This window comes from Carcharodon carcharias, chromosome 23 (assembly GCF_017639515.1).
Source record: "Carcharodon carcharias isolate sCarCar2 chromosome 23, sCarCar2.pri, whole genome shotgun sequence".
Taxonomy (NCBI): domain Eukaryota; kingdom Metazoa; phylum Chordata; class Chondrichthyes; order Lamniformes; family Lamnidae; genus Carcharodon; species Carcharodon carcharias.
This window is the reverse complement of record NC_054489.1, coordinates 16,206,225-16,232,951: the sequence shown is the minus strand read 5'-3', so window position 1 is coordinate 16,232,951 and position 26,727 is coordinate 16,206,225. Positions and strand designations below refer to the sequence as shown.

The 26,727-nt window shown below is 40.4% G+C and overlaps 1 protein-coding gene, 1 long non-coding RNA gene and 1 other non-coding gene across 4 annotated transcripts in view; 2 read left to right on the top strand and 1 right to left on the bottom strand.

Moving 5' to 3' along the window:
• Nucleotides 1-2,968: 2,968 nt before the first annotated feature.
• Nucleotides 2,969-11,370, bottom strand: LOC121269102. The gene is made up of 3 exons (XR_005941307.1): nt 11,267-11,370; nt 10,133-10,155; nt 2,969-4,912 (listed from the first exon to the last, which is right to left on the bottom strand). It is a non-coding gene; the product is annotated as an uncharacterized LOC121269102 (long non-coding RNA).
• LOC121269278 lies at nt 9,250-9,368 on the top strand. The gene has a single exon (XR_005941332.1). It is a non-coding gene; the product is annotated as a 5S ribosomal RNA (ribosomal RNA).
• Nucleotides 11,371-11,595: 225 nt separating the features above from the next.
• The window catches only part of kat2a (K(lysine) acetyltransferase 2A), a 62,106-nt gene continuing 46,974 nt past the window's right edge, over nt 11,596-26,727 (top strand). For both annotated transcript variants that reach the window (XR_005941306.1, XM_041173566.1), the window contains exons 1-5: nt 11,596-11,850; nt 15,710-15,833; nt 16,832-16,977; nt 20,558-20,647; nt 25,759-25,940. Coding sequence is in view for 1 of the 2 variants with exons in the window: in XM_041173566.1 (XP_041029500.1) it covers nt 11,614-11,850; nt 15,710-15,833; nt 16,832-16,977; nt 20,558-20,647; nt 25,759-25,940 (779 nt within the window). In the remaining variant the exon portion in view is untranslated. The remainder of the gene's footprint in view (nt 11,851-15,709; nt 15,834-16,831; nt 16,978-20,557; nt 20,648-25,758; nt 25,941-26,727) is intronic.

Genomic DNA, 26,727 nt, shown 5'->3' with positions numbered 1-26,727 from the left:
CCTGTGCTAACATTGTATTACATGTTATGAAACAGTAATTAGTCCTAATTTTTGGTTATTTATTGGAGGGCAAATCATGCAAATAAATACTGAAAAGTGCCTGGTGAAATTGAAATGTTTAACAGGCTGTGGGAAGGTAAGTGAAGTTCTAAATCATGGTACTATGTCTGATAGGACCAACCCCTTATTCAGATACTTGGCAATTTTTGTAACTGCATAATTGTGGTACATAGACATTTGTTGACCTAATCATTCAACAATAAATTTCAGCCGTCTACAAATTTACCCTGATAACATTTTGTTTCACTTAGTGCTTGACTATTAATTCCACTGTAGAGGAACAGCAGTAGGTCAGAAATAGGCCAGCAAACGTCACATCAGAATAAATGTAGACCATGACACTCTATTTCACCTTGTCGAGGACAGTAAAACCAATACATGACCTGCGCTTGAAGGGGGTGGGAGTAGGGAATGGAAAATTATTCTGTGTAAATATTTCAGTGAGCGAGTGGTCATTGATGGAATAGATACCCTAAGAAGATGGTGGAAGCAAAAGAAAGAATTGCATTTACATAGGACTTTTCACAAACACTGGATAGCTCAAAGCACTTTACAGCCAAAAAATCATTTTGAAGTGTAGTTACTGATGTAATGTAAATGCAGCAGACATTTGTGCACAGCAAACTCCAACAAGCAGCAATGTGATAATAACCAGTTAATCTGGGTTTTGTGATTTTGGTTGAGAGATAAATACTGGCCAGTCTTCTTTAAAATAGTGCCAGATTTTTTACATCCACCTGAGCAGCCAGATGGAGCCTTGGTTTAATGTCTCATGCAAAAGAAGGCACCCCCAACAGTGCAGCACTCCCACTGTACTGTAGTGTAGTGTAGTGTCAGCCTTGATTTTTATGCTCAAGCCCTGGATTGGGCCTTGAATCTTGTGACTTATAGGCATGTGACAAATATCTAGTTCATGTTAATGTTTTAGAGGTAAATTTTGGTACTGGGTAAGGTAATTAAAATGCTGGGCTTTAGAGATTGCCATAACACTTGAAAAAAATGGCAATTCATGTTTGTTTAGTTGAATCAGAATAGAAGAGGAGCCATAAAAGAACGGGCAGGCTAACTTAACTGGAGAACTAGAGACATGATGTCTGCACTCCTGGCAAAGAGGAAGATGTTTTGTTTTGGGAGTTAGACCTAAATTAGTTTAAAAGCATTCAATGAACCCTGTAAGACTCCATTGTCATGGAGATGAGTGAAGCTTAAGAAGGTTCTCTGGTTTCAATTTATCTATGATTTCTGGGAGAGGTGGTTGGTTGCAGTTTAAACCTCATGTGGTTTACAGCTAACAGAGAAGCCCTGGGAACTGAGGTGACTGAAGGTTGCTGGTTTGGTGCTGGGGACAGTTAGGGCTCAGGAGAATCCTGAGGGCCATATAGCTTGGAACAGCCAGGAGACTATAGTTCAGAAAATCCTAAAGGGCAATGCCAGCTTAGTGAAGCTAGCAGTCTGCAAAAGAGTTGGAATTGTGCCAGTAATTAGAAGCAGGAGTGCGGCTTTATGAATTCCATGGAACGCAGTCTCAGGAGAAAAGATTGAACCATCGGGAGGCAGAGTTTTAACAAGATTTTGTTACTCGCAGTGGTCACTGAAGTCTGGGTGGATTGCTGAGAAATCCATGGGATCTGTCCATTCACACCTGCTATTCAATGTTCAGTGTGGTGTGCTCGACCAGTTTGCTTGTTAATTCAAATTTAACTCTTGCTAACTCTGAATGTTAGAGCATACAATATTGTAAATTGTTTTACAGATTTTGTATATTAAGTTCATTTTGTTTGAATAAAACTGTGAAGCCTTGTGGCTTTATTACCCTAGTGAGTAACTGGGATTTCAAAGCTAGAGAGCAAGATTAACTTGGAGGTCCATAGTTGCCAACGGCCTCTGAAAAGAGAAGCTACCCCAGAAGAGGCACTGGAGGACCCCCCAGATGTCTCCATGCAAGGACTGCCTGGGTTGTTCAAACTTCCAATGGCAATTACCCTGCAGTGAGAATCATCTGAGACTCCGACTAGACTCCCAACCTATCTAATGACCTTTGAACCTCACCAACCAATCCAACACCCAACCGACCACTTGACCCTCCCGGCCCATCCTACCCACCCCCTTACCCACCCTACTCACCACTCCCATCCTACCCACTTACCTGGTTTAAGGGGCATGGCTTCCTTTCCTTCAAATCTGTTGTCCTAGATTGAAGGCCTCGGGAACTCACTGCATTACACTTTTCTAACGAGGCCCGAGTCTGAAGGCCGGGCGCAAAATGTGCAGGGGCATTCCAGTGTAGATAGAAGTGGAGCAGAGTGGCAATCCGACCCTGATTGCCACTCCACGTTTGCTCTAGCCCTTTGTCTACTTCCAACAAAAAGTTACTGGTCCCTCACCAGATCGTAACAGATGAGAGTGCCAATGAGCCACAGCTGACACCCAACATAGTGGTTAATTTTGCTTCATTCAACTACAGAGAATAGTCAACAACTGCTCCATTATCTTTGTATCCTGTGATTACCAGGATGATCAAAGGCAAACTAAATGGGCCTTCGTCTTTTTCCATCAAACAATTCCTGTTCTGACAGTAGCCTTTGGGATGCTGTGCAGTTTAGAGGAGCTACATTAAATAATAAGACCTCAATAATAATAATCTTTGAATTATTGCCTGAGCTATTTGCGAATTGGTATACAGATCACAATTAACATATGGCTAAAGGATTGATGTGGGAAAAGAGGGGTGGGTTCCTTTTAATGAGATGCTGGCAAGTATTGAACAGTCATATTTTCTTTCATTCAATACTGTAACTGGCAAGCACCTGTATAGATAGAGGTGTCAGTCCCATGAATAACTAGAACAGAGTATGCTTAGGTCAGTAGAGGAAAGAGTTTTGCAAATCTGATGCTCTACAAATGATACTGCAATCATTTAAGATGTTTTATTGCAAAGTCCAACTGTTCTGAAAACATCCTCTTGCAAAGCTAATAGTAGCAACGTAAAGGCAACAAAAATGTATCATCACTGAATATGAAGCAATGTCATGATACTGAAAGTAAGGAAGGAGGGAGATTAAAAAAAAAGATTTGGTGATAGGAATGCACAGAAGGAAATGTTCCACGGTTCAAGTCTTCAGCCTTTTTTGAATTGCCAGGTTGCTTGGACAGCCGATAGTTCCCCCATTGCTTTCTCCATGCAAAAACCTCAGTCAATGGTGTCAACTTGCCAATCAATCAGCACCTTTTTCTCCTGTATAAATTGTTGCTATAGTTTGAAATATTTGGCCTAATGAGCGCAAAGCAAAAAGCTTTGGCAACATATCTCTTTTCAGCAATATTCAAAAAAATATGTATGATAATAGTTTATAGCTACAAATATGAAAAGTAGGAATGAATCTGTCATAACAAGACTATTTAGTCAGAACAGTCTTTTATATGTGCAAGTAGTGTGCTGGTACTGATAGCAATATAATTCAATCTCTATTTTGTTGCCATATATTGTCATTTTAATACTTTCAAATCCCGACACCCATATTTAGATTGTATAATTGCCCAAGTAAACTTGTCACATTAATTACACCCTCCTGCCTCAGAGCTTCAGCAAGATAAGTTTACAGAGGCCATATCCATTATAAATATGGAAAAGGAATTTATAATGCAAATTAGCTCAAATTTTTCAGTTATAAATTATAGGACAGGAATGATTCAGGAAATTAGTAAACACTGCAGCATGGAACCTCCCTCATCCATAATGACAAAACATTCAATAGGGAACTGAACATGTAAAAAAGAAAAAATTGTAAGGCTTCAAGGAAAAGAGAAAGAAGTAGACAGCTCTTTCAAAGAACCAGCAAAACACACAATGGGCTGAATGGCCTCTTTGTGCTGTATCATTCTCACCCTTTTGGTGTATAATGCAAGTTTCCCATCTTTTAGCCTTGCACATAAGATGTAACAATAATACAAAAGCAAAATACTGCAGATGCTGGAAATCCGAAATAAAGAGAAAATGCTGCAAATACTCAGCAGGACTGGCAGCGTCTATGAGTGTAACAGCATTGTTCCAGTTCTGGATCTTTTCCCTGCCCAGATGAAATTACATTGTTTCATAATTTGCCATGGTGAGATTTGAACTCTTGATCTTGGGGTTACAAGCCCAGTACCATAACCACTTGGCTGTTCTGATAAAAGAAACAGACCTGAAATGTTAACTGTGTTTCTCTCTCCACTGCCTGACTTGCTCAGTATTTCCATCATTTTCTGCTTTAATTTGGTGTAACAATACCCTTGGCAAAGGGCAAGAAACTATAAAAATATATTGCACTTAATCGTCCACAGCTGAGTGAGATTTATGCTCGATGGGCTGGAATCGACGGACTGTGCAACGTGGCATTGTGCTGTCACATGTAAGTTGTCGCCAATAATCAGGGTGTCAAATGATACAAGTTCAGCAAACATTCCATCTGGTTTAGAAACAATAACTTCACTATTTTGTTTAGAGACTAAAATGGTAACAGAAAGTTAAGTTTAGAACAACTAATGAGGAAAATAAATTTGTCATATTAAAATACTCACTTTACTCTTGCTTGGCTTTCAAATGCACTCAACTAGATTTTTTAAAAAGTTTTCAAAACAATGTTAGTTTTATTTTATAACATCAAAAACTGCATAAAACACATTCCAAAACAAAGTTTCATAACTGATAAAACAAACAGGTATCCCATGAAACATGAAAGCTTGAAAATCATTCACTGACTACTGACAAAGCCAAAACTTCAACACAGCTGCCAGTCACCATGTATTGCTGTTCTCCAGCTGGGGGCTTCACTTGGACCTTGCCCTCATCTTCCTCCGCTTGCGCTTCAATCTATATAGGAATAGAAATAAATACGTTTGAAGTGAGCTATGGGCAGCATTTGCAAAATTAATGCAGCTGGCATACAAATAGTAAAAATGGATAAACTCTTATAATAATGCTGGGAACAGTGGAACAATTTTTCCTCGCACTTCTATATTCTAGTATTACACTTTCCACACAACACTGTTTAAAATGTAAAATCATATGTTTTATGTCTGAAGGTTTGAGCTGATCTACTATGAAGTGCTGGTTTTTGTTTTCAAATCCCTTCATGACCTCATCCCTCCCTACCTCTCTAATCTCCTCCAATCCCACAACCTTCCAAGGCACCAGCACTCCTTGGATTCTCACCTCGTGCAAATATAGTTGGTCCACTATTGTGATGGCCGTACCTTCATGGGCCTAGACCCTAAGCTCTGGAATTCCCTCCTGCATCATTTCCCCTCTCAACCTCCCTTTCCTAAACTTACCTCTTTAACCAAGCTTTTGGTCGTCTGATCTTGTATTTTCTTAAAGTGGCTCGGTGTCCTATTTGTTTCATAATGTTCATGGGAACCGCCCTGTCACATTTCATTACGTTAAAGGCACTTTATAAATATAAGTTGTTGTTGTTGATGAAAAGCCTAATCTAAAACACGAATTGATTTGTCTGGTCAACATTCCTTTTAGAAATTTTACCATTGTGTTTGCCACACCTATGGTGTCTGTAGATGTAACTATAATATGGTTTGCCCTTGATTTTCAGTCCCGAGTCTGGATTTCTATGCAGCTTGGTTTAAGTCACAGTTCCATACGGTCACTGGGCAGCAGTATGGAGCAGATATCAACCCCTTGAAAATGTGCAATTTTTCTCAATAACAATCTTCTCTATCCAAAAGAAATAGATGTATATATCCTTCCAACCTGCAAGGATGAGATTCTGAAAAGCAAAGAATGAATTCTCAAAGATTTATCTTTCCATAAATTGTGCTTATATTCCTTTGTGCTGTCCTGTGAACACCACAGAACACAGCAGCAGCACTTGGTAAAACAAAGTGCAACAAAATATTGAAAAGACCAAAGCCAGTGCTTTTGGTCTTACCAAAACTCCATTCCCTAGTCATGATCCTATCCCTCTCCCTGGGCAATTGTCCAAGGCCAAATTAGACTTTTTGCAAGCTTGGTGTCATATTTGATCCTGAGAGGAGCTTCTGACCAAATATCCATATCATCAATAACACCATGAGACCATAAGACATAGGAGCAGAAATTAGGCCATTCGGCCCATCGAGTCTGCTTCACCATTCAATCATGGCTGATAAGTTTCTCAACCCAATTCTCCTGCCTTCTCCCCATAACCTCTGATCCCCTTACTAATCAAGAACCTATCTATCTTAGTCTTAAATACACTCAATGACCTGGCCTCCACAGCCTTCTGTGGCAATGAATTCCATAGATTCACCACTCTCTGGCTAAAGAAGCTTCTCCTCATCTCTGTTTTAAAAGGTCTTCCCTTTACTCTGAGGCTGTGCCCTCGGGTCCTAGTCTCTCCTACTAATGGAAACATCTTCCCCACGTCCACTCTATACAGGCCTTTCAGTATTCTGTAAATTTCAATCAGATCCCCCTCACCCTTCTAAACTCCATCGAGTTTAGACCCAGAGTCCTCAAACGTTCCTCATATGTTAAGCCTTTCATTCCTGGGATCATTCTCGTGAACCACCTCTGGACCCTCTCCAGGGCCAGAACATCCTTCCTGAGATACAGGTCCCAAAATTGCGTGCAATATTCTAAATTATAAAGCCTCAGCAGCACATCCCTGCTTTTATATTATAGTCCTCTCGAAATAAATGCCAATATTGCATTTGCCTTCCTAACTACTGACTCAACCTGCAAGTTAACCTTAAGAGAATCCTGGACTAGGACTCCCAAGTCCCTTTGCACTCCAGATTTCTGAATTCTCTCCCCATTTAGAAAATAGTCTATGCCTCTGTTCTTCCTACCAAAGTGCATGACCTCACACTTCCCCACGTTGTATTCCATCTGCCACTTCTTTGCCCATTCTCCTAACCTGTCCAAATCCTTCTGCAGCCTCCCCACCTCCTCAATACTACTGTCCCTCCACCTGTCTTTGTATCATCTGCAAACTTAGCCAGGATGCCCTCAGTTCCTTCGCCTAGATCATTAATGTATAAAGTGAAAAGTTGTGGTCCCAACACTGACCCCTGCGGAACTCCACTAGTCATCGGCCACCATCCTGAGAAGGACCCCCTTATCCCCACTCTCTGTCTCCTGCCAGACAGCCAATCTTCTATCCATGCTAGTACCTTGCCTCTAACAACATGGGCTCTTATCTTACTGAGCAGCCTCCTGTGCAGCACCTTGTCAAAGGCCTTCTGGAAGTCCAAGTAGATAACATCCATTGGCTCTCCTTTGTCTAACCTACTCATTACCTCCTCAAAGAATTCTAACAGATTTGTCAGGCATGACTCCCCTTGATGAAACCATACTGACTTTGCCCTATTTTACCATGCACTTCCAAGTATTCTGAAATCTCATCCTTAACAATGGACTCTAAAATCTTACCAATGACCGAGGTCAGGCCTGTAATTTCCCATCTTTTGCCTCACTCCCTTCTTAAACGAGGGTGTTACATTAGCGATTGTCCAGTCCTCTGGGACCCTCCCTGACTCCAGTGATTCCTGAAAGATCACCACTAATGCCTCCACTATCTCTTCAGCTATCTCCTTCAGAACTCTGGGGTGTAATCCATCTGGTCCAGGTGATTTATCCACCTTCAGACCTTTCAGTTTTCCTAGCACCTTCTCCTTGGTAATGGCCACCATACTCACCTCTGCCCCCCGACTCTCTTGAACTTTGGGGATGTTACTAGTGTCTTCCACGAAACACTGCTTGTTTCCACCTCCTCATGCCTCTGCTTATGTGCTGCTGAAACATTCACCCAAGCCTTGGTTACCCCTAAACTTGATTATTCCAATGCATTCCTGGCTGGTCTCCTACATTCTATCCTGCATAAGCTTGAGGTCATTCAAAACTCTGCTGCCTGTGCTCTAACTCACACGTTCTGTTCACCCATCACCACTGTGCTTGGTGACCTGCATTAGAATAAAGGCATTGCTTAACTGAGAGTCAACGTTCTCTTCTTTTTTCAAATCCCTATCTCTGAAGGTTCTTGCCCACAGTTGCCAAGGGCCTAAGCTCTGGCATTCCCTCTTAAAACTTCTCTAGCCCTCTCTTTCCTCCTTTAAGACGCTCCTTAAATCCTACCTCTTGGTCATCTGTCCTAATTTTTCCTGTGGTTCAGGGTTAAATTTTGATTCATAATGCTCCAGTGAAGCACCTTGAGACATTTTATGTTAAAAGGTACTACATAAATACAAGTTGTTTTCATTCCAAGTTTGTTTTATTCTGGGACAATGCTAGTAGACAGTTAATACTTTACTGTGGAAAGAATAAGTAACCTGTTCAGTCTTAACTTTGTACTGGCCGCTCTACGTCACGTCATAAGTTTTAAAAGCTGCAATTGTTTATGTTCCAAGTCTTAGTTAATGCAAATGATGCAAAATTTTGTCACTACTTCCAAAGTTGGAGGGAGGAAGCAACCAACATTCAAACATATAATGTAATTTGTTCAGTTGTGTATGGCAAGCAGTTACTAAAAAAACAAAATTGGAAATTTAAGTGTGTTAAACAGGTTGAACTGAAACTTAGAGAAACAGGTTAGGCGGTTATATATAAATGTTTTACAAAATAGTTCCATTGCAGCAGTTACAATTTTCAAAAACTACTTGTTCATGGGATGTGGGTATCACTGGCTAGGCCAGCATTTATTGGCCATTCCTAATTGCCCTTGAGAGGATGGTAATGGGCCACCTTCTTGAACCGCAGCAGGCCATGTGTTGTAGTAAAACCCACAGTGCTGTTAGGAAGGGAGCTCCAGGATTTTCACCCAGTGACAGTGAAGGGACAAATGTTCCCATCCATCTCTTCTTTGATAAATCTGCTTTTAAATCTAAAATAAAGTTTGAAGTTGTGACACTGCTGCTTTTGACTCCTATGAAGGAATGAATTTCAGTAATTTATGCAAAAGTTTTGTTCATCATCCGTGGCTTGCAGTCAGAAACTTACCTACATATTGGGGCCAGATTGGGGGTGGTGGGCCAGTTAAATATGACAGGTGGCAAGCCCACCCCCTTCCCAACCCAGTCCCCATAAAATGGTAAGAGGAGGGGCCCCCAAATCAGTGGCCCATCTGCAAATCTTAAAACAATAATTAATAGGCAATTGAGCCTGCTAACAAGCCAATTAACCCAAATTACACTGTCCACACCATCAAACGGTTGGCAGCCTATGGCCATACTAGTCTGAAAACGCCCGATCTCGTCTGATCTCGGAAGCTAAGCAGACTCAGGCCTGGTTAGTACTTGGATGGGAGACTGCCTGGGAATACCAGGTGCAGTAGGCTTTGACCCCTTTAATCACATTTTGATTTAAAGTTTGTAAGTTTCCTTTAAACTTTGTTCTTGGTTTTACAGCTGACCTGAATTAGGGGCTGTGCCTGATTTATCCCAATTTTGTTGATTTGGTTTTCATTTAAAAGATTATCAAACGGTTGGCATGGGAGGCTCCCCAATCCCTCCCTGTTCAATATCCCCAAACTACCTCTCTCTGGGATCCACATGGGCTTCATTCCAGGGACTACCTGCAGTGCCAGCACTGCCTGCTACAGAGTTCTGGCACCGCTGGGACTGCTAGAGCTGCCAGCCAATAGATGGGTCTGGTTGAGACTGACATTATTATGAGGGGGAAAGCAATACACGCTCTTTCATCCTCCCTCTCAAACCACCACCCTACTGTAAAATAAGCTCGAGAAGCCTGAAGTATCTAAAAGAGAGCAGAAAGGTCTCAAAACAAAAACCCACTCACCACTGCGCGAACTTGATTGCCCCCCTGTCTGGAAGGTAAAGAAACTGAAGAGGCAACCATAAATTGTGCAGAAAGCAAAATGGGACAAGAGGCCAGGAGATAAAGTCAGAAAAAAGCCAACAGAGCAAGACATCACTTTAAATTTGATTCCTCAAATATGGCTTAAATTAGGACAACAATAAATAGGCAGGAATATGATTGGGAATGGAGTACAAAAAAATGACACCATCCGTCAATTCACTAGTTGAAATGTAATGCATTCATTTTAATAGTATGCTGGGAAAATTGAAGGTTTATACAGACCTGCGCATCCGTTTCTTCCTCCACTGCAGATTAAAAGAAAAATAGACTATTAGAATTTTGTTGTCTTTTTTTCTAGAACATTGACAGATTTGCTCTTGCATGTTTTATTTCTATTTAATCAGAAATTATAGTGCACAATTTACTACAACTCAGTAATATACAGCAGCTCTAGATAAAAATTATGCTTTTAATAAAATCCAAGCCAATCTGGTTTTCAATCACTTCTTCTTTATATGAACAATCTACTTTGGCTATCCTGCAAACATGAGCCCTAAACCCATATACCTATCCTGTTCCCGTCTTCCCCTTAACTATTCACCTAATCTCAAATATTAATGTGCTTTATGCTTCAATCACTAACTTCAGTTCCACCTCACAATATTGTGTGTAAAGCTTGGGCTCTTTTGTTCCCCGTCTTAAATCTTTTGCATTTAAGCTCGTATCTATGGCCACTCAATCCTAAACCCCTCAGATCATCAGAAAATATTGCTTACTTATCCAGTCACCCCACAATCTCCTTCCATCTGACCAAAAATAGCTCTGATAGATATAAAAAAAACTCCACACCTGAAACACCATTCTCTGTACTGACCTTTTATCAGTTGTACATTTTAACTCAGAGTTCAAATGACGGCAGTTTGTTTTTAGGCCAGTGTTTGGATGTTAACGAGGATGGTATCTAACCATTAAAAATCCCTACAAACAGCGGTTTCCCCCCCAAACCAGTGAACGAGGGAAAATATCTGAAGGCCAACCACGTGTTGGGGAGACCCAGTCTGACTTAATTCTTTTAGCTGAAGTTAGCTCTGTCGTAACTTGGAACCCGAGTTTGTGCCCTCTCCAAATGGAAGGGGCATTAATAATTTAAACCTCCTTCCCGCCTGATGATTTAATTATCCGCATCCATTGAATAAAAATTGAAAGAGAGGGGTGAGGGGAGACGGGTGAGAGGTGAAGCACCAACCCCCATCCCCCACCGGCAATGGCAGGGACCTTCACCACAAACATGAGGGGAGGAATAAATACCTTCCACACAAAACAGTTACCATTTCTTTTCACAAATTATGACATTAGATTTATTTATTTATTTATTCATTCATTCATTCATTCATTCATTCTCCACACTTCACTCACCTTCGCCCTCATGGTCTCGAAGCCAAGCTGCTCCCACTCAGCGTAAGGTTGCAGTGCGCATGCGCCACCCCGCTTACTTAAACAACTACAATTCCCATGATGCCTCATACCCAGATTTTAAAAAACATTTTAAAGTGATTTTTCATCTAGCGCCGTTGTTTGAGTCTTAATTGACTACTTTAATCTTAAATAACTTGTTGGTTTTCATTTTTGTTGCGAGCGCGTGTGAGGCGGTTGGACTACATTTTCCAGAGTGCTCCAGGCTTGCGCGCCTGCGCACTGGCCGCCCTGGCTGGTTGCCATGGCAGCGGGTGGGGGGGTTGGAGGGGGTGGGATCCTCGCGGGTGATGGCGGAGGCACCGCAAGCCTCGCAGGCCCGGACTCAGCCGACCTATCCGTCCCCATGCCAGGCCCAGACCGTGGCGGCCTCTCCCTCTCCCGCCGCCGCCGCCCCGAGCCCGGCGGACCCGGCTCGCCCCGGCGCCAGCAGCAGCCAGCAGCGCTCGGTCCAGCGCAAGGCCCAGGTCCGCGCTTTCCCCCGGGCCAAGAAGCTGGAGAAACTCGGCGTCTTCTCAGCCTGCAAGGTAAGAGCAGAGCCGCGGTGTCCGAGTGAAGTGCCCGCCGGGCCGAAGGGGCTGCAGAGTGGTCCAGAAGCCCAGCCTGTCTCTCTTAGGCTGAGATTAAGTCGCTTTTTCCCCCCAACATTATTCTCCTAAACTAAGCAACACAACATTCATTTTAGAATTAAATGTGGAGACTGAAAAGCACCACATCTTTCCTCCATTACCCTCTGCATCTCCTCTAATAGCCTTGTACACATAGGACCATACATAAAGAATGATCACTTGGGTTCAGAAAGCTGAGGAGGTGTCAAATCTGTAGAAAATTGGCAGAAAGAAATTGTCTTCAGAATAGTGATATGTTCCAGACTCTTTCACTGACTTGAGCGTTCCTTGAGTAGGCAAAGCACCTGGGTAATAGCAGGCATCTCAATTTGTAACCTTAACATTTAAATAACACACTCTTTAATCTAGTAAAACGTACCAAGGTGCCACCTTCAGAGGAAAAGACCGATTCTGTACTGAGCAAAAGTTTGGGAGGTGACCAAAGCATTGGTCAGAGGTTGATTTTTTTTTAAAGAGAAGTCTATAGAAGTGGGGATAGCAGCATGGTCAGAAGGCTGATGTACCATGCCACGAAAGGAGCACAGATAGATGCGAGTGGATGCACTGAAAGTCAGAAGAGCATCTACTGGCATATTGTTAGATAAAACTGAGGAGATAGTTGTTGTTGGTGATAATAGGATGTGACATTTGGAGCTCCTTTTGAGGGTCAAACAGATGACATTCAGCCTGAGTGAGTAGCCAGGGGAGATGATAAAACAGAAAATGTTGTGAATACACCAGGTGAGGTAGCATCTGTGGAGAGAAAAGCAGGTTAACCTTTCAGGCCTGTGGCCTTTTCTGCTGTGGATCTGGAGTCAGATGTAGCCTAGACTGGGTAAGGATGACAGATTTCCTCTCCTGAAGTTCATGAATGAACCAGACGGTGGTTTCATGACCATTATTAATGACACCAGCATGTTATTCCATATTTAAATGTCCCTAGCTGCTGTGGTGGGATTTGAACTCGTCTGTCCAGACCATTAGTCTGGGCTTCTGGATTACAAGTCCAATAACATAACCAATACCCTACCATCCACTTGAGTGACATGAGGACCACTGAAGACACAATGGGAGAGGAATGGAAATGGAAGAGACTAACAGAATTTCATGGGAGCAGCAACAGAATCTCCTCAAAGTGAAGCAAAAGACAAGCAGCCACAGTTGCCTTGGAAAAGGAGAGCCAGCGATTGAAGAGATTCCTCAGGCGCAGTGAGTTGTGGAGTGGGGCTAACCAGACAGATTCCCTGGGAGAGGAATGAGCTGTATGTGAAATTGGCAGGATTTGGTGGGATGACTTGATGTTATGCAGAGAGACCTGGAAGATCATTTTTTGAGGGGTAACCTGAAAAGGGCAAAGAGCAGAAATTAAAAACAAACATCTCTATGAAGTTGTGTAAGACATAATCAAAATTGAGAGTTTTTGACATTGCACAATATAAATACACAGCGGTGAATTGCAAGATAAGTTATTGAATTTATAACTGCTGGAAAAACCCTTTGTGGAAGTAACTATTGTACACTATAGTCCTGATATATTCCACATTTGTTTCAACTAAACTTCCTGATGTGGAAAACACAAACTGTCTTTTTTCTCTTGCAGTTAAAAATAAAATACAACATGTTTTAGAATGGATGTGCCCTGATTAACACAATGGTGTGATAAATATGTCCACTAGACTCTGAAGATAATTCCTTGGTGTCTTTGTGAATTATTCAATCAGGATGCCTCTGAGACAGATTTATTATGTTATATACAGTTTGTCGCAATTCTTCTATTTAATGGTTATTGTTGGAATCTGTATTGAATAAATCTATACAAAAGTAGTGATTTTATATTGAATTATTACCTTAAGTTCCCCCCCCCACCCCCGGACATTTATTGCATGCAATATATATAGCTTGATTTGGCAGTTCCAAAAGTTACTGCAAGGTGATTTTCTACTCATCTGTGCTTGTAAATAATGAGCAGTGTGTTTTTATAACATCAGTCATCAAATCTGGAATAAATAGGTACATGTTTAAGAAGACTTGGAGAGATTAGATAACACTGGAAATTGCAAGAGTTTTACGCAGAGGTTTATCTTCAGTCTTGAGAAGTGTTGCATCTTTTTGAATTATCTTACTGGTTATTAATAATTTATAAATAGCATTAGCAGTCTATTACTAATATCTTCAGCTGTTGTTTAGCAGTTGGCTTTGAAAGAAATTTCCTCTAGTCTAATTGAATTACATAATTTGAACTGGAGTACTATTATACTCTTTGATCTACAGCGTTTTGTTTTGTCTGCTACTGAGAAACACGCAAAGGCCTTATTTATTTTTGTAACGATTGACATATCAGAATCCCTGCTAGATTCAGCTGATCGCAGGTTTTATATAATTATAGTATTCATTCATGAATAGAAATGTGCAACACTATATGAGCAAAAATGTACATGATCAGTTGAACTTGGTTATTTCCATTCCTTGTTACAGTCACACAGTTACTAGGGACCAATGACAGATGGAATGTTTTAGTCACATTTTTCCCCACAAACCTAGAATCATGGAATGGTTACAGCACAGAAAGAGGCCATTCAATCCATCCTGCCTATGCCAGCTTTCTACAGCAGCATCTCAGCTAGGCCCAATCCCCTGCCCTTTCCTCATAGCTCCATAACGTTTTTCTTTTCAGGTGCTCAACTCTCTTTTCAAGCCCCTGATTGAGCCTGCCCCCACCAAACACTCAGGTACTGCATTCCAGGTCCTAACCATGCACTGTGAACAAGTTTTACCTAGATGTTGCTGATGCTGCTTTTGACAGTCACTTTAAATCGGTGTCCTCTGGTTCTTGACTCTTCCACCAATGGGAACAGATTTTCCTTATTGACTCCCTGCACCCCTTGATTTTGAACAACTCCTCTCAAACTCCTCTAAGAAAACAATCCCAGCTTGTCTAACCTACCGTCATAACTGAAGTCTCTCATCTCTGAAGCCATTCCTATAAGCCCTTTCTGTACCCTTTCTAAAGCCTTTCCATTTTTCCTAAAGCCCAGAATTGGACACAATGCTCCAGTTGAGGCTGAACCAGTGTTTTATACAAGTTTATCATAGCTCAAATAAAAGCAAAATATTGCGGATCCTGGAAATCTGAAATAAAAACAGAAAATGCTGGAAAAACTTAGGCCTGACAACATCTGTGGAGAGAGAAACAGAGTTAATGTTTCAAATCAGTATGATTCTTCAGAGCTCTGAAGAAGAGTCACATGGACTGCAAACATTGGCTCTGTTTCCCTCTTCACAGATGCTGGCAGGCCTGCTGAGTTTTTCCAGTATTTTCTGTTTTTATTTATCATAGCTTCCTTGCTTTTGCATTCTATGCCTCAAAAAGCCAAGGATCCCCATTGCCTTTTTAGCTACTTTCTCAACCTGCCCTGCCACTTTCAACAAATTGTGCACTTATTATCCCCCTCAACCACACCCACTTTAGAATTGTACCCTTTAGGTTATATTGTCTCTCCTCATTCTTCCTACCAAAACGTATCACTCAGCACCTTACTATTACATTATTCAAAAGCGGGGACAGTGTTTTCCCAGAGAATTAATGAGTATTGAATAAAACCACTTACTTTCAGCACCCCTGTGCCACCCAGCCTCCTCCATGTCAAAATATACCGAAGGTTAAATAATATTAGCCTGCATTTATTTTCATGAAAACCCCTACTGAACAAGATCTGCATGATTAGTGCAGCTATTGTGGCCATTAATTTAAGTGTTAATTCATATAATTTCTCTCTAGGCTAATGATACCTGTAAATGCAATGGCTGGAAAAATCCAAATCCTCCTACAGCCCCAAGAATGGATATTCAGCAGCCAGCCGCCAGCTTGAGTGAGCCCTGTCGCAGTTGTGGACACACGTTGGGTAACTATTTTTGTGCAATGAGGTTTTACTGTGATGCATAAGACTTGCAACTGGGTGGTTCAGTAACTTAGCAAATGCCCCACTTATCTCTGGGACCAGGGTTTGAATCCAGTCCAGCTTAATGGAAGGAAAGCCCTCTCTCTTTCAGATATAAGTGCAATGAGTTTTTATCAGTGTGGCAGGGTCCACAGTGTATGACTCTTCAATATTCAGCACAATTAGCACACAATCGTTATAATGGGGAGAGGGGAGTCATCTTTCAAGGCTGACTTTTGCTATGGAATGACGCCCACGCAGTGATTTTCCCAATGCGGTAAGTTGCCCACCTTGCTTATTTCATTAGAAAGGACATGCAAACTTAATGCTTGGGGCTTTCACACAGGGAGAGATTGGGAGCATTAGAAGATGTGATTGTTGGCTTACTATTGGTCATTTGTAGATTAGCATGGTGAAGGTTTTGAGTTGATCTGCCATGTTCAGTCAAATAAGAGACGATTTTGAATGTAGTTATACTGCACTCTGTGTAAGGAGTTGATATAAAAAGGATCTTCACTTCATTTTAAATTTCTCACCCTTGTTTTCAAATCCTTCCATGGCCTTGGCCCTCCTATTTCTGTAACCTCCTCCAGTTCTATAATTCACTGAGATATCTGCGATTCTCTAATTCTGGTCTCATGCACGTCCCTGATTTTAACCCTTAATGCCTTGAGCTGTGAGGACCTAAGCTCAGGAACTTCCTCGCTAAAACACTTGGCCTCTCGACCTTATTTTTCTCCTTTTTAAGATGTTCCAAGGAACCTACCCACTGTGTGACACGGTGTTAAATTTTGTTTGATAACACTCACATGGACTTTTTTACTACATTAAAGATGCTATATAAATGCACACTTGCTGTATAAGTAAGATCATGTTTCAAAATAACTTGAGTAAAGAACTAAATAAAAGACTTTTTTAATTCTAATGTTCACTCTAATGTTTTTATTATGTTTGACCATTAGCGGACCATGTTTCTCACTTGGATAATGTTTCAGAAGATGAGATTAACAGGCTGCTTGGGATGGTGGTGGATGTGGAGAATCTATTCATGTCAGTTCACAAAGAGGAGGACACTGACACAAAACAAGTCTATTTCTATCTTTTCAAGGTAAGTCTGTGGGAAAGGTACTCTCTGGCTGATCTAACCATCTAGAAATTGGTGCAACAGTTTTGTATTTCCTATGTTAGTTGAAGAAAATATTTGCTAACCATCAGTTAAGTCTAAAACTTCCTTTCAACTGCAAATGCAAACTACATGTATGAGGCATGTTGCAATGATGCATTGCAGAACTCATTTTGAATGGGAAAAACTCAATTAGTGAACTTGGGCATTGCTAAATTGTGAGGTCTTATGGTAAAATAAACCACGAATGTGCTAGTACAATACAATATATTATGGCATATCCTGTATACATGAAAAATATTTCTAGCTAGTTTTGAAACTTTGAAATTGTGAAATATTGCACATGCTATTATTATTTGTAACTATTACAGTTGTAAGATTTCAGAAAAAAGGAAAGGAAGAACTAGCTTTTCAGGATGTCTGAAATTACTTGAGTTGCTTTTTGACATGCAATCAATCTTATAATGTAGGGAGATAAGCGCAGCTAATTTGGACACAGTAAGGTCCCACAAACAGCAATAAGTTAGATGTCATGATCAGTGATGATAGCTAAGGAATAAATGGCGGCCAGGGCATGAGGGGAACTGCTACATTGTTCTTTGAATAGTACCGTGGGATTTTTTTAGTGCACATTTGAGAGGACAGAGGGGACCTTGGTTTAATATCTTGATCGAAAGACGGTACCTCTGGCAAGGCATCACTCCCTCAAATATCAGTCTAGATAATGTATTCAAGCTTCGCATGTGAGGCTTGAAATGATAATCTTCAAACAATGATGAGAATTCTATTATTGAGCCTCAAGAATAAAGTAATGGGATTGAACAGAATAATTGAGAATGTGTTAAGTATGTGATAAATGTTGATGTGTTTGAGGTAATAGCAGAACTAGGGGTTAGTGGATAGCTTGTTAAAATGCTCCGTTCAATATTCACAGGTGGTCTCAAAAGCAAATACTGTACAGCTGGGGGTGTGATATAACAAGAAGGAGGTAATGTTGACTCATATCTGGACTTGGTGAGAGTATGTTCAGTTTATGGTAGAATTACAGGTAGGAGCTCAGAGGAGAGTTAGTAAAGTGGCTCCTGGAGTTAGTGAGTGAGCCAAACTCCACTCTCTATAGAAGAGAAAGAGTGTTTGATAGAGTTCACAGAATCACAGTGCAGAAGAGGCCCTTCGGCCCATCGAGTCTGCACTGAAATGTGAGAAACACCTGACCTGCCTACCTAATCCCATTTACCAGCACTCGGCCCATAGCCTTGAATGTTATGACGTGCCAAGTGCACATCCAGGTACTTTTTAAAAGATGTGAGGCAACCCGCCTCCACCACCTCCCCAGGCAGTGCATTCCAGACCGTCAACACCCTCTGGGTAAAATGTTTTTCCTCACATCCCCTCTAAACTTCCTGCCCCTCACCTTGAACTTGTGACTGACCCTTCAACTAAGGGAAACAGCTGCTCCCTATCCACCCTGTCCATACCCCTCATAATCTTGTACACCTCGATCAGGTCACCCTTCAGTCTTCTCTGCTCCAATGAAAACAACCCAAGTTTATCCAACCTCTCTTCATAACTTAAATGTTTCATCCCAGGCAACATCCTGGTGTATCTCCTCTGCAGCCCCTCCAGTGCAATCACATCCTTCTTATAATGTGGCGACCAGAACTGCTCACAGTACTCCAGCTGTGGCCTCACGAAGGTTCTATACAACTCCAACATGACCTCCCTACATCTGTAATCTATGCCTTGATTGATAAGGGCAAGTGTCTCATATGCCTTTTTCACCACCCCACTAACATGCCTCTCTGTCTTCAGAGATATATGGACACACAGCCAAGGTCCCTTTGTTCCTCAGAACTTTCTAGTGCCATGCCGTTCATTGAATACTTCCTTGTCAAATTACTCCTTCCAAAATGTATCACTTCACACTTTTCAGGGTTAAATTCCATCTGCCACTTATCTGCCCATTTGACCATCCCGTCTATATCTTCCTGTAGCCCAAGACACTCAACCTCACTGTTAACCTCCCGGCCAATCTTTGTGTCATCCGCAAACTTACTAATCCTACCCCCCACTTAGTCATCTATGGCGTTTATATAAATGACAAATAAAAGGGGACCCAGCACAGATCCCTGTGGTACGCCACTGGACACTGGCTTCCAGTCACTAAAGCATCCTTCTGTCATCACCCCCTGCCTCCTACAACTAAGCCAATTTTGAGTCTACCTTATCAAATTACTCTGTATCCCATGTGCATTTGCCTTCTTTATAAGTCTCCCATGTGGGACCTTGTCAAAGGCTTTGCTGAAATCCATATAAACTACATGAACTGCACTACCCTCATCTACACACCCAGTGACCTCAAAAAATTCAATCAAATTTGTTAGGCATGACCTTCTTCTGACAAAGCCATACTGACTATCCCTGATCAAACCTTGCCTCTCCAAATGGGGATAGATACTCTCCTTCAGAACTTTCTCCAATAGTTTCCCTACCACTGACGTGAGACTCACTGGCCTGCAGTTCCCTGGCTTATCTCTACAACCCTTCTTAAATAGTGGAACCACATTAGCTGTTCTCCAGTCCTCTGGCACCTCCCCTGTGGCCAGAGAGGAATTAAAAATTTGGGTCAGAGTCCCTGCGATCTCCTCCCTTGCATCCCTCAGCAGTCTGGGTCACAAATCATCTAGACCTGGAGATTTGTCCGCTTTTAAGACTGCCAACGCCTTCAATACCTTGTCACTCCCTATATCAATTTGCTTAAAAACCTCACAGTCTCTCTCCCCGAGTTCAATACCTTCATCCTCATTCTCTTGGGTGAAGACGGACGTGAAGTATTCATTCAACACTCTAGCGATGTCCTCTGGCTCTACCCATAGATTAAAAATTTCTGTCAAGCACATGATTTGAGGACTGGGGATATAGATTAAAGTCATGGGTGCTAGAATAAATAATGGCACACAATTTTCTTTGGAAAGTGTGGTAAATCCATTCTATAAATTTTATCAGTCAAGGCGATGAAATATAATATCTGGTCACGTATTAAAAATATCTGGATGAATTCATATTAGTATGTAGGATATAGAACTATTAATTCCAGAATCACAGAAAATACCTCAGCAGAAGATTTGGAAGGGTGGGCTAGAGGAATCAATGATCAGTTCAAAACATTAATCAGTACAAACAGAAAATATTGGAAATATCAGCAGGTCAGGCAGCAGCTGTGGAGTTAACGTTTCAGGTTGATGACCTTTCCTCAGTTAATGTTTGGTTTTTATAAATTGCTGCACTTTGAGAAATGTACAATTTGTATGTTGACTTTTAGAGATCAAGTGGAACAAACTTGTAAGCAAAATGCGTATAACATTAAAGCTGTCCAGACAGGTTGGATTAAGTGAAGAGAACAAACATTTTTATAAAGTTATGCAGTGTTTACCAAAAACCAAACCAAACCAAATATTCCAATGCAATGAACAATAGGAAGCTGCAGGTACTTACATTGCATTCCATTTGCACTTTTTTCACACATTGTTGAGGCAAGTTGCTGATTTTATTTCCTCCTTGTTAGCTTTTACGGAAATGTATCTTGCAAATGGCACGTCCTGTGGTGGAAGGAAAGTTGGGAAGCCCTCCATTTGAAAAACCAAGCATTGAGCAGGTGAGGTTTAATGACTGGAAGTTTGTGTGATTGTAGTTTTGACTGGATTATGAGTGTTAGAGGAGAATATTCCACTCATAATCTAAATTTTATAAGATTAAACTTTGAAAGCCTTGTGGGAGTGAAAATAGTCTTTTTATCAAAAATAGAAACACAATAAATACTTGTAGCTAAAATGTAAAACTTTGACTGTGCCATAGCAAGAATCTAAAAGTAGGCAGTTACAAATATTGTCGACTAAAATAATGTCACTGAGCAGAAAGACACAGCAGTTCACCTTAGTCTTCTGTATTGATATATTCTTTAGGTGGGGATAAAGCATTGCTAAGTTTTACATTGCTTTGTTTCAAAACTATATGTATTGATGTGCTTACCTTTCAAATAAGCCAACGTAGTGTATTTTGCGGAAATTGCTCAATTACAGAAGGATTTCTTAAATGTTTTCACCTTTTGAAGTTGAAACGAATGGTGAGCATAGATGTTTCCTAAACAGCACTGGACCCCTAGATGGAAGATCTAAACCTGAACCTCATTCTGACATGTCATTAACACTTGGACACCCTCACTTCAATGATAAATTTGTCCCGCTTGGCATTTTTTTCCCAAAATTGAGAAACATGGTGACAGCCTAAAGCCTATTCTATGGGACACCATCAGGCGTGAAAAGAATTAAAGAGAAACAGAGGTAAATCAAACAGTAATGTGTTATGACTCAGCAGTTGGTAGAGGGAAACTTTAGACAACTGTCATAACCTATACTTTTAAGTGGTATATTTGAGATGCAGCTCTAAATTCAGGAATCAGACCACCAGTTCTCGAGAGGTTTTTATATCAAACTACGTGAGACATTTATTAACTTACACAAGTTAAATATATACACATGGCTACAAATTACTACTATCATAACTTTTAACCAAATTCCCAAAACTAATCTCCACTAAGGCAACAATAACCCATAGACTTTAAGCAGACACCAGGCAAAGCATTTTTACTTTACAAATTCAGAATGAGGTTCCTTTGACTTTGGTTCCTTTGCAGACACAGTGATAGGCTTACAGGCTTTGATCTTACATTGCCTCTGCCCTGCACACACAAAACTGCTATTGTTTATACTCAGCACATTTCATTGACTGTAAATTCTCATTGTATCACCAGCCCCTTTGAACTCCACCTCTTCTAACAATAAAACCCCTTTCATAGTACCAATTTTATTAGTAATATAAACATTGCCTGGTCTCTACTAGCAAGGTGCCAGATTTCACTCCCCTTCTTGAATGCTCTATTTAACAAAATGCAAATGCACTCTGCCTCTCTTACATCTCAAAATTAGTATATGTCAAAGCACCCAGACTAGCTGGCTTTAATCCAGTTAAGAAACACCCACAGACTAAATCTCTATTTTAAAAGAAAAAAATTTCCAATATTATACATTAATAGCTTCATGACAATCCTCCTCTCTTGAAAATTGAACTGTCATAATTCTAAAAGGCAGCTTCATCTTAATAACCCATCTCATATTATCTCCTATTCTTATTACACTATTACATTACTAGATGCATGCATTAACATAATATATATACACAAGTCCTTGGTATCAACAGAAATCACTCCAGTTCAGTGTCTAGGTTTTAAAAATGTCCAATTTTCCTTTAAGCTTCAAACTCTTGATAATGCATCTGTGAATAGATTTTCTCTTCCAGCAATATGTATATTCTGTAGATTAAACAGTTGTAATAATAGATTCCATCTGAAAAGCCTTTAAATTTTGTCCAAAAACTTCAAAGGATTATGGTTTGTATAAACAGTTGTTTCTGATTAATTGTTTGCAACATACATTTCAAAACGCTACAATGCTAGCACCAAATCCAAAGTCTATTTTTCGATCGTTGCATATCTTCTCTGTTGTACGTTCAGCTTCCGTGAAACATATCCGATCAGTTTTTCAATTCCAGTGTCATCTTCTAGTAACAGTGCAGCCCCAATGCCTATATTGCTTGTGTCAATGGCCAACTTCAATTGCTTGGCATAATTGGGTACTGCCAAAATTGGTGTGGTAGTTAATACAGTTTTCAAACTATTGAATGACTTCTGACGCTCCAGTATCCATTAAAACTTCTTGTTCTTTTTTAATAGTTCAGTCAATGGAGCAACCACTTGGCTAAAGTTTGGAACAAATTTCCGGTAAAACCCACTCATGCCCAGAAATCTCAACTTCTCGTTTTGTTGTAGGCACTGGGAAATCCACGATAGCCTGGATTTTCGCATCTCTTGGAGCCACCTTACCATGTCCAATGGTATGGCCTAGATACGTAACTTGCGCTTTTGTAAATTCACTTTTAGCCAAGTTCATCACCAAATTAACTTATTGTAGTCAAGTAAATAATTCTTCCAGTTGCTATAAATGCTCCTCCCCCGTCTGACTGAAAACGATTAATCATCAATATAAACAGCACAATTGCTTAGACCTGCGATTACTTTGTTTGTAAGCCTTTGAAATGTCGCAGGTGCATTCTTCATTCCAAATGGCATGACTTTAAACTGATATTGCCCTCTTGGCATTACAAAAGCTGATACCTCCTTTCCTCTCTCTGACAACGGTACCTGCCAATATATTTTTAGCAAGTCAATCTTTGTGATAAATTTCAATTGTCCCACTTTCTAAATGCAGTCTTCCAACCATTGTATGGGATAGTCCACACTCAGTCTGTGTTCCATCCGGTTTCGGTACCAGTACAATAGGCGAACTCCAGTTACTGCAACTAGACTCAATGATATCATTTTGAAGCATGAAGTCAATTTCTTTTTGTACTTGTGATAACTTTGCTGGATTTAATCTATACAATTGTTGCCTTATTGAAGATGATATTTTAATACATACATCATGTACAGCTAAAAGTGTCTTTCCCAACTTATTTCCACAAATAGGTTTGTGTGGCTGCAATAGCTTTGACACTTGCTTGGAAGGTAACTCAGTGTTTCATCTAAATTTTCAAGCATCCCTTCATTACCCAATTTGATTGGAGGAAAATCAATTTCAGAGCCCTGCACTTCTACCTCTTTCTCATCATCCACCATCAATAATACCTCTTTTTGTTCCTCTGCCTTGTTAAAATACTTTTTAAGCATATTTACATGACACACCCTCTGCTTCTTTCTTCTATCTGGAGTATATATTAAATAATTTGCTTCTCTCAATTTCTTTTTAATCCTGTAAGGCCCACTAAATCTTGCATTTAATGAATCATCTAGTACTGGTAACAAAACTAGTACTTTCTCTCCAGAAACAAAACTGTAAGTTTTCGCTTTCTTATCTGCCTCCACTTTCATCATTTGCTGTGATGCCTTTAAATGTTCCCTAGCCAATTCACATACTCTGTTCAATCTTTCCCTGAAATTTTATACGTAATCCAGGAGCATAATTTCTGAATTTTGACCCACCAATTTCTCATGAATCAATTTCAGTGGTCTGATTACCTCATGACCATAAACTAGCTAAAAAGGGCTAAAACCAGTTGATGCATTAGGAGTGTCTCTAATAGCAAATAGCAAAAATGGAATTCCTGTGTCCAAGTCCTGTGTATAATCCTAACCGTATGCTCTCATCATAGTTTTTAAAGTTTGATGCCATCTTTCCAAAGCTCCTTGTGATTCCGGATGATAAGTTGTTGACTTAAACTGTTTTATCCCCAAACTGTTCATTACTTCCTTAAACAGCTGCGACATGAAATTTGACCTCTGACCTGATTTGTATTTCTTTAGGTAAACCATATCTGGTGAAAATGTAATTAACCCCACCACAATCTTCTTAGTTGTAATAGTTCTTAAAAGTATCTTTTCAGGAAACCTGGTAGACACATCCATTATGAACTCCCTATCTCTTTGAATATTACCTTTAGGTCTTTTGCCCATCTAAATGGGCAGACTAGACCTAGGTTTAATGACTCATCCAAAAATCAACAGCTGTGGGGAGATGATGGTGTAGTGGTTATGTGACTTGACTAGTAATCCAGAAGCTCAGACTAATGCTCTGGGGAAATGGGTTCAAATCCCACTATGGCAGCTGGTGAAAGTTGAATTCCATTAATAGATCTGGAATATAAAGCTAGTCACAGTAATGGAGGCCATGAAAGTATCATCAATTGTTGTAAAAACCCATCTGGTTCACTTTAGGGAAGGAAATCTGCCATCCTTGCCTGGTCTGGCCACAAGTGATTTCAGAGCCACAGCAATGTGGTTGACTCTTAACTGCCCTCTGAAATGGCCTAGCAAGCCACTCAGGGAACCCAATGACACCCACATCTGATGAAAAAATAAAAGGAAAGTGTGCAGAACTCACTCAGTGATGCACTGAAATGTCAGCCAAGATTATGTACTCAATTCTCTGGAAAGGTGCTTGTACCTTTGACATCTTTTAAAGATTTAAGAGTTGATGAAAAATGGCATGTGAAAGAAAACTGAGTGTCTTGCATGTTCGACTTGAGTATAAAAGAGAGAGTGTGGCACCTTTAACTTGCCAAAATTAGCATTAGTGGGAGGGGGAACGTCCTCTAAAGGGAGTGATTGCTTTTCTGTTAATGCCTGTCTGTGTTTAAATTGAAAATTGGGGTCTTATGGTATAAGATATTTTAACACTGTTTCGGATATGATGTTGGTGATATACCTACGAGGCAATGAAAAGGCAAGTTTTGAATTTTTTTTTGTGCTGCTTTGCACAACACAAAAATAATCTGGGTGGACTGCCCAGGACTCTCATGCCATGACCCTGAATATTACCTGCACGCTTGCCTTGCTGTTGGATAGGCATCCTCAAGGCTGTCCAATATTGCACTAGCCTAAATTGGAAGGTCCTTTTTGGCTAGCAGCTGGCAGTTCTACTTAAATGAACCCTCAGCCTCAAACTGGCTCTAGCCATTTAACTGGTTGGCATCTAAAAAGTGAAAAATCGATCAAAATGAAGCCAAGACTTGATAGATGTAGAACTAAGAGTAGAATCATTTAAAGGTAAGATGCCATGGGGAACGAAAGTGAAGCAGATTTGGGGAAGGTAATAGCAATAAATCTTGGATGTAAATGTGTGATAATTTAAATCTTTTATATTCTGTTTCTACCAGGGAATTTTTAACTTTGTCCAGTACAAATTCAGCCACATTCCTGCCAAGGAAAAGCAAACTATGTATGAACTTTCCAAAATGTTTCTTCTCTGTTTGAACTACTGGAAACTGGAAACTCCATCTCAGTTCCGGCAGAGATCCCAGAATGAAGACGTTGATGCATACAAAGTTAATTATACCAGGTATTGGGAAGGATCACAAGTATATTTGTGAAAGGTTCAGTAACTTTTTTTTTAGTTTTTGCTCAATACAGTGAAGAATGTTGATATGAGAAAGAAACTTTGTCACAGCATCACGTTCTCACAGACATAAAATAAAATTCTCTTTACTTTGCCCAGCAATATGTGACAGTCCGACTTTGAGAAGAGCATTCTGTTGCAACATTGTGACACTTCCAATTTCTGCAGTATTTATTGTAACAGCCTTTGAATTGCGTTGCCAGGTAGTGGACGTTCTTCTGGTTTGGCCTATAGGCTGTAAGAAATTGTTTGAGACTGCCACAGCTTATTGTAAATAGGACTGTTAGGACAAGATATTTAAATCCCATGGTGGAATGGATAGTGTGCAAATTGACTGCGTGAATTTGTTACCTGATGCATAGTATTTTAGTTCTTTTTGATTCAAAGGCTTCTTTGTGGAGTCTGAGAGTGAAACTATTTTGGTAAGCAAGTTCAGTATGAACACCAACTGAGGTCCATGTGAGGAGTGAGGGGAATGAAACTGTAGCATGTGTTATACAAAGTTTGGTACAGTTCTTGCTTCCACATGCTAATTGAGAGTTGCTATTTTATTTCCTAATCTTTTCCTGTTGAACACTGTCTTATCTGCTTATAACTGTAAAATTCCACGAGGACTGGGTAGAGGTGTTCTATTCTTGTGTATATAAACAAAAATTGCTATCAACAGTGTTACCTCTGATCAGTGTGAATTCCATTACTGTGCGAGGAGGAGACTCTTGCTCATTTACAT